At 41.0% G+C, this 12,362-nt stretch overlaps 1 protein-coding gene across 2 annotated transcripts in view; it reads left to right on the forward strand.

Annotated features, from left to right (window-relative positions):
* ahcyl1 (adenosylhomocysteinase-like 1) overlaps nt 1–11,311 on the forward strand; it is a 28,612-nt gene extending 17,301 nt beyond the window's left edge. For both annotated transcript variants that reach the window (XM_061684869.1, XM_061684879.1), the window contains exons 8-17: nt 869–985; nt 1,060–1,123; nt 2,029–2,117; nt 2,658–2,728; nt 3,078–3,172; nt 3,243–3,341; nt 3,435–3,503; nt 7,115–7,193; nt 8,252–8,372; nt 8,455–11,311. In XM_061684869.1, coding sequence (XP_061540853.1) covers nt 869–985; nt 1,060–1,123; nt 2,029–2,117; nt 2,658–2,728; nt 3,078–3,172; nt 3,243–3,341; nt 3,435–3,503; nt 7,115–7,193; nt 8,252–8,372; nt 8,455–8,461 — 811 coding nt within the window. In that variant the 3' untranslated portion in view covers nt 8,462–11,311. The remainder of the gene's footprint in view (nt 1–868; nt 986–1,059; nt 1,124–2,028; nt 2,118–2,657; nt 2,729–3,077; nt 3,173–3,242; nt 3,342–3,434; nt 3,504–7,114; nt 7,194–8,251; nt 8,373–8,454) is intronic.
* The last annotated feature ends 1,051 nt before the right edge of the window (nt 11,312–12,362 follow it).

The following is a 12,362-nucleotide window of genomic DNA, read 5'->3' on the forward strand; positions in this document are numbered from 1 at the left end:
CAGGGCACAAGCAGACAGATACTGAGGTCCCTGGACATGTTTAAGTCACCAGCGTTTATCACCAGCTCATTCTGTATTTCATAAGGGAACCGGCTCACATTGTTGGTTGCCAAGAGCAGTGACAATGTTCCAATCATGCACAGATCGCTGCGATTACGGATCACCCTCTTCCTCACAGAGATGTCTCCATGTGAGACTGTCATTGAGCCGCATTTAAAGGGAATGAGAAGAACCGCCTTGATTAGCGGTGAATGAAGTTGGCTGTAGCAGCCCGCCCACTCTCAGGTGCACTGGGGTGTGCTGGTCTACGAAATTACCAACCCCTCCCTCACGCAAAGTTGCGCCACCCGCCCGCCGCACCAGATTTACACCGGTCACGAGAATTGGGCGCAGTGTCAGGTTGTAGGTTGTCAAGAGATACAGAGACACTGAGGGCGTCACAGAAAGCCATAGAAGTGGCCGTTCTTGGAGATTTTCATGGCTCAAACACCTGTTGTGAATTTTGCCACTCAGCGCCTTGTTGTCGAACAGCAAGTTGTTCAAAAATAATTGAAACATTGAACAGTTAGACATTGGTCAAATTAATCTGACCTGTAAATGTTATTTTAGGTTAATCCTGAAATTTCACAAATGTACATTTTCTGATGTTTTAAACTTTTAAAAGGGTCAATTTGACCCGCAACATAACAGGAGTGCTTTCATTTTTTTCCTGGTGACTTTGGACCAATTCCGTTCACTTTCAGAGTGTGTACAGTTATTAGCTGTAGCTGTAAACGGCAACAGCAAACTGAATCTCTGAGATGTGGTCATATTAGTTCCAAGTTGGCTTACACAGATTGTTGAGTTTTCCCGTGTGGCCATGTTGCAGACTGTACCAGCTATCAAAAGCCAGCAAGCTGTGCGTCCCGGCCATGAACGTGAATGACTCGGTCACCAAGCAGAAGTTCGACAACCTCTACTGCTGCCGTGAATCCATCCTGGATGGGTGAGCGTCCATCCGGCTGTCGAACACCCAAATTCACTCATTTGATTTTTTATTTTATTTTATTTTTTTGCCAGTTTGAAGAGGACCACGGACATCATGTTTGGTGGTAAACAGGTGGTGGTGTGCGGTTATGGAGAGGTGATTTCTCTTTATGAATTGATTAAAATGCTCATGAAAACACGTTTTACATGTGCATCTCAAAAATGATTTATTATGTTGTAATTGTAAAATTAGAACATGGTAGAAATATTTCCAGTCTTTATTTATGTTGTTTTTAATCATTATGGCTTGCAGCAGATAAACAAAAAGAAAAAAAAAACAATTCAGTACAGTGAACCCCCACTATTCGAGGGGAAGAGGGAGCGAGCACTGTCGCAAAGAGCGAAAATGTGCGAGTAATTGACAGCCCCCTGGAAGGTTTGAAATTGCCTATAGATGCCACAGGGTGGGGGCAAAGCACTACTTATGTCTAAATGAAGCTCCTTGACTTACTTTAGCACTTGTTCTTGACACAAAAATGCCACCGGAGGGCGCCAATTCTTACTTTTCTATTTTTACTTTTGGAATTGTAATCCCTCACTTTATCGCGGTTAATTTATTGCAGATTCTGTGCATCACAGATTTTTTAAAAATTTTTTATAGGTCAGAGTAGTGAAGTTACTCACGTTCACATCTGATACAGTTAACTGTATTGCCTATTTGATTTTAATGTGGCACAATGACTCACATAACCTCAAAGGTGCACTTATTCTTTTAAAAAAAAGAAACCTTAGAGAGTCATCTTAACTCATACATATGGTAAGTCACGAAATTGCTTGAATATACAAAGAACATGAGTGGAATGCCACTGTTTAAAACACAGGCCACAGTCACAATTTCATGAAATAAATTCAAATAGCAACCATACATTATAGCTAATGCACACACTCATAACAATATGGACAGGAACAAATGCAAGTAAAAAGCAATGTTTAGCTTGATATTCTACAACCACAGTTGTCTCTGATCTCAAATGTATTGAGATGCCCCTGTATGTGGTGTAGGTGGGCAAAGGCTGCTGCACGGCTCTAAAAGCCCTGGGAGCCATCGTGTGCATCACTGAGATCGACCCCATCTGCGCCCTGCAGGCATGGTAAGTATCTGCTACTATTTTTATGCCTACTAGGCTATGCGATATGGCCTTCAAAAGGAATCTCCCATCTTTTTCACGAAAATCCCATTTCACATTCTACCAATTTTTTTTCTCCTCTTTGCATATAGAAAAAGCAAATGACATTGTTCAAAACAAGGTTTGCTTTTGTTTTATATGTTTATTTATCATTATACATAAGACAGATAATTTCAAAATAAGGGCCTTTGGCAATGTTCAGTGCAATTGCCTTCCACCGGGCTCCCTTCTTGTCATACGCAAGACATTGATAATGATTCCGCTCATTACGTCACTTTCTTAGTGGGAATCTAAAGCTACTAGTCGCTTTTTAAGAAAATAGTTTCGAGAGGGGTCAAAAAAGTCAAAACATTTTCAACACTGACAGTGCTTTTTTAAAACTAGCTAGTTAGTGTAAGCCACTAATAATATACTGGTTTTAATAGCTCAAACTAATGAATTGCCGAGCCCTAATACTGATCGTTTGAAGTTGTTGACAATGTTTGTGTAATCACACCCGATCAGCATGGACGGCTTCCGAGTGGTCAAACTGAGCGAGGTCATCCGGCAGATGGACGTGGTCATCACTTGCACTGGTAAGAAAGCAAATAGAGAGGAAAAAGCACACGTTTGAAATGTGACTTTCCTGCATGCATTTTCTATAGCGCTCATTCTCATTAGGGTCTCATGTGAGTGGAGTCTATCCCAGATGACTTTGGGAGAGAGGCGGGGTACACCCTGGGCTGGTCGGCAGGCAATGTCAATGGCACACACAGTATATAGACAAACAATGGACTGGTGGATATTTTGCCCAGTCCTGAAATAGACAGTCAAAAAACGGTGACAGAGGCCTAAAATAGGAATGGTGCACTTGGACCTGCGACCTGTTGGCTCCATCGTGTTACTATTTTGTTTCCATTGTTTCTTGTGTTTCTGGTGCTGAAGGCAACAAGAATGTCGTCACCAGAGAGCAACTGGACCGCATGAAGAACGGCTGCGTGGTGTGCAACATGGGTCACTCCAACACGGAGATTGATGTGGTAAACGTCTACACGTTTGTCCGGGGTCCTCTCGTCGACTTTTTGATTGTCTTTGATCGTCCTCACGCAGGCCAGTCTGCGCAGCCACGAGCTTACCTGGGAGCGGGTCCGCTCGCAGGTGGACCACATCATCTGGCCGGATGGGAAGAGAGTTGTGCTTCTGGCCGAGGTAACGGATCATCGGCTACATTGCTTTGGATTGCGCTAGTAGTTTTAATCATCGTGTTAGCTTCCATCTTGGGTTGTTTGCTTCCTCTCTCAGGGTCGCCTGCTGAATCTGAGCTGCTCCACAGTGCCCACCTTTGTGCTGTCCATCACCGCGACCACTCAGGTCGGCCGTTGTGCGCTCGCTGTGCATTCAATACACCACTACGGAACCCCAGACATTTGACATGGAAGTGAATTTATGGCCACAACTATAGATATAACGTGAGCACAAAATGCTAATTTGTGCCCACGAAGTAGGTATAATGTACACAGAATATACAAATTAATAATATTCATATCATTCCTGGACAGTTAGATAAGCAAAGGGAGCATATCGAGAAACGGTAAGTGAGAGCACCTCACTTATTGCAGTTTCTAGTGAAGGTGCGCTCCATTTGCTTAACCACACGTTCAAGTTGTTCATGGGAATGATATTAAAGGGACCGAATAAATGTTTTGTAATTTTCACACACCACAGAGAAGTGTTTTTAAAAAATGCCAAATTTGAATGAAAAAAAAAAAGGAAATCACCATTTATGTAAAAAAAAAGCCTCTAAAATGACGAAAAATAAGGGCCGCCCTCGAGCTTTAGGACTCTGGGGGCGCAGGAGACGAACCCTTCTTCTGTCAATAAGTTGATTATGTTCGTTAGCACGCTATGTGCTCAGGTGTCTGTAGTCAACTACAGGCTAAAAAACGTGTGCCGCTGTTTTCAATAAACAGTTAACTTTTCCTTGAGGTTCTCTGTAATGTGACACAGACAGCAACACTGAGCAAGGTGCTAGCCAGTATCAGCTAGCGGGCCCCACAGATCGGCCCTGGGCTGCCAAACATGCCACCACCCACCCCGCGGATTGGTCACCCCAACAGAGACACTGTAGTCCAAATAACACATAGCCCCAGGGAAGATGCATTTTTTTAGAGCTTGTTGGCTAACTACACGATGTAGTGGTAGAAACGGGCCAAGCTATTATTAAGTAATTCGCAATTGCGCCAAATAGCCACAGATGGCACTTGGTTCTTATCTACAGTAGTGGGGGAGGGCCGAAAGCCAGAAAGATAGGTCAATGGGCTAGTTTTTAGCCCCACCCATGCTACACACAACAACTCACAACAAGTCAGTACTAAATTGTTCTCAGTCTTTGCATGTTTTCAGCACGTATTTTCTAACATTTTTAATGTACAGTATTGGGAAAAAAACAGATAAAAATTACTTTACAGTGCCTTAAGCCGACCATTGAGTATTTTGTGGCCACAAATGAGCTTTTTGTGTGCTATGTTACAGCGATAGGGACTGAGCCCTGCCATGAATAGTGGAAATCCTGTGTAATTGATGCTCATACAAAAAGGTTTGTATTTGCCTTTAGCTACCACAAGATGGTGCTAAAGCACTTTTTTTCTACTAGACAAAGCTACTGCTTGCCACCAAGAGGCGCCAAAGCAAAATTTTAACGTGAGACATGGCTTTGGACTGAGCACAAAAACAGTTTTCCAGTGAACAATGGAGAATAGGTTTATAAAAAATTTTTTTATCTGCGAATGCCAAATCACGAGTAAGCAGGGGTTGACTTTCCAGTCGACCCCCACTCATTTGTGGTTGGGCTAGCGCAAATTCACCCTTACGCAGATTTGGTTTCAGAACGTAAGCCGACTTTATTAGCAGAAAACATACTCATGTAAAAACCAAAAAATAAATAATTAAAAAATCATGGCAAAAAAGTGTTTACTTTTGACTTTTGATAATTGTTTACTGCTGCCAACTCTGCGGCCGACATGCAAACTTGTAAACTTCATAGTTAAGAAATGTTTGCTATTAACAAGCAATGCCCATTGGGCTTTGTTGACTATGTGGTAGAATTGACTGGGATGTCACTATTTTACACACTGCCTGCAGTCACGGTTTGATAATGAAATGAATTGAAAATGTTTGAAAGTTTCACATCTTATCCAAACATACCACGCTGGTGTGCATGGTTATGGTGACATTGTTGACGTACAGTACTCAACATCGGCGAGTCACTTTCATGAGCCACGAGGAATTAGTGTGCATCTTAGTTCAAAATCTGTTGCCAAAGGTGAACGACTTGACAATAAAATGTTACTGTACCAAATAGAAACTATTTTTGGACTCATTGTTCAGTCCCGACGGTCCGGTTAATCCTATATCCGTTATATCGGGGTACATTTTATCAGGGCCCCACTCACTGTACTTTCAGAAATGTTGTGTTGCTTGTTACCTGCCATGGAGGCGCTCAGGCGAGGATTAGAGATTTATTTATTTTTTTTCATCCCCCAACTCTTGCGCTGCTCTGCCAGTCCCGGGGTACATGTACACGTTCGCAACTAACAAATGTGCCTTCTCCTCCAGTGTGAACCAGCTGATCAACGGATGGCTTTTTTTTTTTCAACCAAAATGCCAAGATGTTCTGCACTGTGTTAGCCACTATCTATCTTGGCGCTGTTCGTATTGTGCTGGCTGTTGCACCACAAGCGAGCATTCCCATATTCCTTTCTGAGCAGCTCGTAAAGCTTGTCTTTTAACCAGCTTGGAACTGGTTAAAAAAAAAAAAAAAAAAAAAAGCTGCCTGTGAGCTCCATGACCAGACATGCACAAGCAATTTTTATACTGAGACAGATACACTTACATCATCAATAAGCTTTATCGCGATTGGTCAGTTAAATCCTAATCTGTACCTTCGTCCAAATTTATATATTTTCCTGATTATACGGTTTCCACTGCGCACCACTAATTGACGGGTTTGATTTATTTTTATATTTTAATAAATATAAAGTGCTTTGTGTTGCATTTTTTTGTATGAAAAGCGCTTACAAATTCAATTTGATTGATACTTTCTTCCGGTGTTTCGGCGTTCGGTCAAGAATTTTCATTTCGGTGCATCTCTGCTGTGTACGTATATACTTTGGGAGAACAGTTCTGAAGTTAGTTGTTAAAATGTCATGTTTCGTTGGCAGTCTGATGTTCATCCGTAGGATGTAAAGTCATCTTTACAGTGCTGACCTAATTTGCCAGATAAAAAAACATCAGCACTCTGCCTCAAGCATCTGTCCAGCAGCATTTATCCATCATCTGAATAAGATATCCGCCCACCAACTGTTGTTAACGTTATATAAACCATCTTGTCGAGGTACCGGTGCTGGCAACAGGCTAGACAGCTAGTTAGCAGCTTGCTGGGTGAAGAGGCGAAGGAGGCAATTTGTTTCTGGAAGTTTTTTTTTTTTGGTAACGCTCCACTGGAAGTACAGAAGTGGAGAGTGGGAGGTGGCGATTTGACTACACAGAGCAAGCAGACACCAGCGAGAGATGAGTGATTTGCCGTAAATTGTTGCCTGTATTGTACAGTTCTGCATTTTTAAGAGTTCCGTCATTTTTAAAGATGTTTGTATGTGGAGGAAATGCTATTAAAGTGTTTTAAGATCATAGTTTGTGGTATATTTGTCACCTAAACTATCAATATAGCCAATTATAACTTTCTCCATTATCACAAATTTTACTGGTATCATCTTTAGTGAGGCCGGGGGCCATCAATTTTAGTTGGGTTAAAATTCTCTGTGAATAGCGGGGCTCCACTGTATATCTATACTTTTGTGGCCACCATTCCCCTCCTCCCCCCTTGTCATGTCTCGGGATCCGTAAACAACATGATATCAGGTTGTTCTTTGCAATGTTTATGACTGGCGACTCTCTCTCTGTCTGGCTCTTGTGTTTGCCTGTAGGCACTGGCCCTGATTGAGTTGTTCAATGCTCCAGAGGGACGTTACAAGCAGGACGTGTATCTCCTGCCCAAGAAAATGGGTAAAGACGTCCGATAAAACAAAACACGGTGTACCGTACACCATAGACGTACATACTATATGTAGTCACCCATGCTATTGTATGTAGAAAAATCCCTCTGCACACAACCAAACGAAAATGTTACAAAAAGTATCCACAGTGCACCCCTCCCTGTAGGTGACAATCAAGATAGACTAATGAATTAAAAACAAAAGTAGTGTTACCCTTCTCACTCTCTTTAAACACATTTATACTCACACTTAAAACACGCACACAAACTTACTAAAAGACTTTTTAAAGTGTTCCGTAGTGCCCTTTCTTACTATCTCGCTGTCAAGAAATAGGAGACTTTCGAATAACATCACTTTGAGGAAACAGACACACTCACACAGTTCTCCAAGTAAGAGACTAAGTGTCCTTGCGTCAAGCTGTTTATTTGCCACTCCCAGTTGAAGTTGACTGTAAAACTGATGCATAAAATAAAAGAGAATGAAAGATATTGTATTTCAACACCAAAATATTCAACCAAAGCATTTAATTAAAGTTATTTAAAGTCCGCTAGCTTAATGCTCACATTTAAGGGGGTTCACCGAAATTAATATCAATGTTACCGTAATTATAAACCTTCAAATAACTATGACTTCAACACACACGGATGTGCATTAAGTGTGAAAGCTCAAGGCAGCATTGTTGGAAAGATCTCCAAATAATTTATTCGTGAGATGGTTTTCTATTGTGTCATGGCATGTCAATCATTGGTGTTTGTATGGGGAATTTGCGGCCCCATGTGGAGTCAGCCTCTGGACAAGCAACGCAACAACAATCTAATCCTTAACATAAAAGAAAGCAAGCGTGCGGTGAAACAAAGGCAAAATTACTGCAATAAGGTTTCATTTCACTTGGGAAAATAATTTGAAATACCAGTGAATAGAGTGATGCGCTTGGTCACAGAAAAAAAAAAAAAACGGCATGTAAATGTATTACTGTGAACAAATAATCATTTTTGTACCACAAAAGTGAAATTGGATTTGATGATTGGGCATGTTCCCAACTTTGATGATGTCACTCTTTCCCTGCAGACGAGTATGTGGCCAGTTTGCACCTCCCCAACTTTGACGCTCACCTCACAGAGCTCTCTGACGAGCAGGCCAAGTACATGGGCCTCAACAAGAACGGCCCCTTCAAACCCAATTATTACAGGTACTGTGTATTCCTATACTATCCTCTCTGTACTGCTGGTTTGATCTTACACGCGTACAATCATGCTGTATTTTGTCTTCAGGTATTAATGGGAAGAAGGCCTGCTGACGTTTCCCTGAAATTAACACATATATCTTTTTTATTTGATAAATTGCTACCAAATGAAGGACTTATTTTGCTTATGTATCCTAAATAGCACGTCAGACATAGCTTTAAAAATGAATTGTATATTTAGCTAGCATGCTAAATGTCTGGTCAAATATGTAAACAAAAGCCTGCATGCATGCACTGTTCGCTGCTACAGATTTCATATGTTTTGATTTGTTTTTCTTTTTTTATGCACAAAAATGCCAAAAATTAAGGTTCATAAGAATGAAAGCTAGTCTGTGACATTATTATCACATATTTAAATATGATCTACATTCCACTCGCAGCCAAACAAAAATGTACAGTACACTATAGTCTCTCAATGTTTTCTATTTGTGTGGTCAGGATATTCATACTTTATTTGCATACATGCCCTCGAAAGGTACCACAAAGTAACCCTTAATTACTGCAACAAATTATACAGATGATATGGGACAACTGTTCCATACTGCAATACCTCAATTAATCTGGAACATTGCAATGTATAATAACATACATTAGAATTGGGTCAAAGTCACTGATGGTGTAGTGGTACACTCGCCTGACTTTGGTGCGGGCAGTGTGGGTTCAGTTCCCACTCAGTGACGGTGTGAATGTGAGTGTGAATGGTTGTCCGTGTCTATATGTGCTATGCGACTGACTGGCGACCAGTTGAGGGTGTAGTCCGCCTTTCGCCCGAAGTCAGCTGGGATAGGCTCCAGCGCCCCGCGACCCTAACCAAGATAAACGGTGTTGGAAATGGGTGGATGGATGGATGGATGGATAGAATTGGGTCAAAAATATCTGATCCTCTCCTGTCAAACTAAAAACTCATCAAATTCTCTACTATTCGCTTGGCCTGGTTAAAATAAGACTGTGAATCCCACAAACATTGCACTGCTTAAAATATGATTAACGTAAATTCCTCACCAAAGTTGTGCTTGTGCAAATAAAACTAACTTAATCCCTAGAAAGTTGTGCTGGTTAACATAGGGGCGCCTTGAGATACGAGTGACCTGACTTACGAGTTTTACGAGATATGAGTCGTCGTTCTGATCATTTTTCTTGTTTCGACTTGAGAGCGCAGACTTGAGATATGAGCGCTGTATGGTGGCAGTGAACTTAACTCACTTCACAGTAAGCAGCACTTTAACAAATAGTGAACAATTCTTCCAAAAAGAGGCTACAAGCTGTTTAATGCCACTTCCAGTTGAAGTTTACTCTAAAACTTGATATACAACAAACATTGTGTATTTGAAACACCCAAACAACTTTGCTTTAGGAATGCCAGCGCTAGCTTAATACGAAAACATCATGGAAAACTCCATAAACAGGCTAACCTATAGCATTGATAGCTACGGTGTTATGGATATTTGAACATAAACGGTGGAGGAACACGTAGATAGACAATATTACAGCACTCAGAGGAATTAAAGTCAATTGAAACAGTGCTGTCCTTTCCTATGTTCCAAAGGAAGCACCTTTTTATCTCTCCTTGAACCCTTGATGTATTACAACAAAGGTTTAGGAAAGGTGGCATAAAGGTTAGGAGATTGGACTTTCCGAAAAGGCCCAAAAAGATTAGTGGTGACTCCTCTTCATACTGTATGTGTCTGTCTGACTGTATTATACTGCCCCCCGGTGGCCATAGCTCACACACCAGAAGGAGCAGCACATGAATTGATTGGATGCATTAAATCATGATGCACAAACTGTTTTAACGCTTTACATTTGATCTATATTACTCTATTTTTTTATTTGAAAAATCATATTACAGTGCTCATTTCTTTATTGAAAAACACATTTCAAATTATATTTTTTTTTGGGGGTGGGGGGGAGCTGGCACGGATTAATGGCACTTGCCTTCATTTTGATAGGGAAAGATTATTTGAAACACAAGCATTTTAAACGCGTATCGCAAGGCACCACTATATGACACCTGTAACTCCCCCTGCAAAATTGTGCAGGTTAAAAGTAGACAACTGTAATTGCCCCAAACTTGGTTCAAATAATACCATAAACTCCCCCACCAAAACAAAAAAAAAATCACAGGTTAGAATAGGTACATATGAGTGTCAGAACACAAGTGTTTACCACTGAACTGAGAACGATAACAAAAACTTCCTGTGTTAGGGGTTTCCCCGTCAGCTATACCCTAAAAGGTTCATTTTCTTGATTTTTCGGGGGCAAAAAATCTAAATGAATCAGGGAAACCTGTGAGTGATGAGAATAAATTGAGTGGCTGTCGTATGTAGTTGTACATAGAAAAGCGCAAAAATGTCCACAGGCAGAGTAGCCACGACAAAAGAGACAGACTGGGAACCCAACCGCCATTATCCGGTTTTTAGTTGAAGTGTGAAGGCTTATTGAATGTGGTTGGTTGCCCTATAGACTTCAGTCCGTCTCGATTCAAGCAGTCTGTGTTGTTATGTGACAGAAACGTCAAGCTTCATAACCTCCTCGGTTAGATAAAAAGACAAAAGACCATCCACCATGGCCTAACAGTTTGCCAAACAGCATGTCCATTAAAAGAACCACCCAAATGATGCTAGTATGCTACCATGACCAAGGTTAATGTATTTTAATGTATTTAATATCTCCCAAATTAATTAGCCAGTCCCTCCATGATCATGCTAACTTTGTCTGAATTTCTGCCACATCTATTTTTTAATCATTCTGACCTGCTGAAAAACACACGTTTGTCCTTTGTAACGTAATCTTAGACAGCAAGTTTGCTGCCGAATATGATTGTCTTCTTTTGTTGTCAACATGCATTCAATCAGCAATAAAGACTTGATCTGTTGACAGTGTCATTTTTTTTTGGGGTGTGATTTTGTTGATGTCTTCCTTGTAATTGTTAAAACATTGTTTCATCACAGACATATTTTAAATAATAGTAAGTGTGCTCTGATTCTAAAGTTGGCTCTCAACATACATGCAACCCTGTTACTAATAAAAAATTAAGCCAGCTAGGAGAAGAGAAAAAAAGTGAGCAACATGACTCAGCAGAAAGGAAATTGAAAGGACGTGAGCGAATTGCTCTGACTGCGGGTAGGTACATAGGGTAAGTTCTCTTTTCTATTTTTCATGTATTAATTTTTATTATATAGTTAAGTTTGTTCTTGACCAGTGAGCTTATCAGCTAACACAGCAAGCATGTACTCTTGTACAAAAACAATAGCATTGCCATTGATTTGCAAACTTGTTACTGTAATTACAGTAATACTAAAATTAAATTAGTACTCAAATAAAATCAAACTTTCTTCAGTTAATGATAAGTATTTATTCGGCGATATTTTTTGAAAACGGTTTGTCAGGTGCCTGAGTATCTGTAACAGTGTTGTGCCAGACACAACAAATATTGTAATCCCCTAGTTTGTGGTCAAGGATGACACAGTCGCTGATGCACTACAGTCGCTTTATTACAACAAGCGGTAACAAAAATGCACATTCATACAAGAGCTGCAATCCGCTCCAACGCGTGCCCAAGTACTCCACACGTACTCCTCCCCGACTCGAGCCAACATTCAAGCTTAAATGTTCCTTTGCTCTTTCATCTTTGATGGCGTCACAAATGCTAATCACCAGGCCCGCACTTAACAGCCCCCACTCAGAGTTTAGATATTACAATATGGGGTGCGTTTGTTCCAAAAGGCCTTTGTTCCAAAACAAACCCACCCGCGCCATCTCCTTTCTTTGACTTCACAAACTTGAAATAGCCACAGTACATGAATGGTGAATGAGGTCGTTCAAAACCCCTTCCCCCGTCCCCTTGCCTGACACTCTGGCGCCCTGTCTGGCGGCCAGAGTGCGCTCTGCTGCGCCCAGTGTGTGGTGCTCTGAATAATCCAACAGCACGTTCCA

This window comes from Phycodurus eques, chromosome 1 (assembly GCF_024500275.1).
Source record: "Phycodurus eques isolate BA_2022a chromosome 1, UOR_Pequ_1.1, whole genome shotgun sequence".
Classification (NCBI taxonomy): Eukaryota; Metazoa; Chordata; class Actinopteri; order Syngnathiformes; family Syngnathidae; genus Phycodurus; species Phycodurus eques.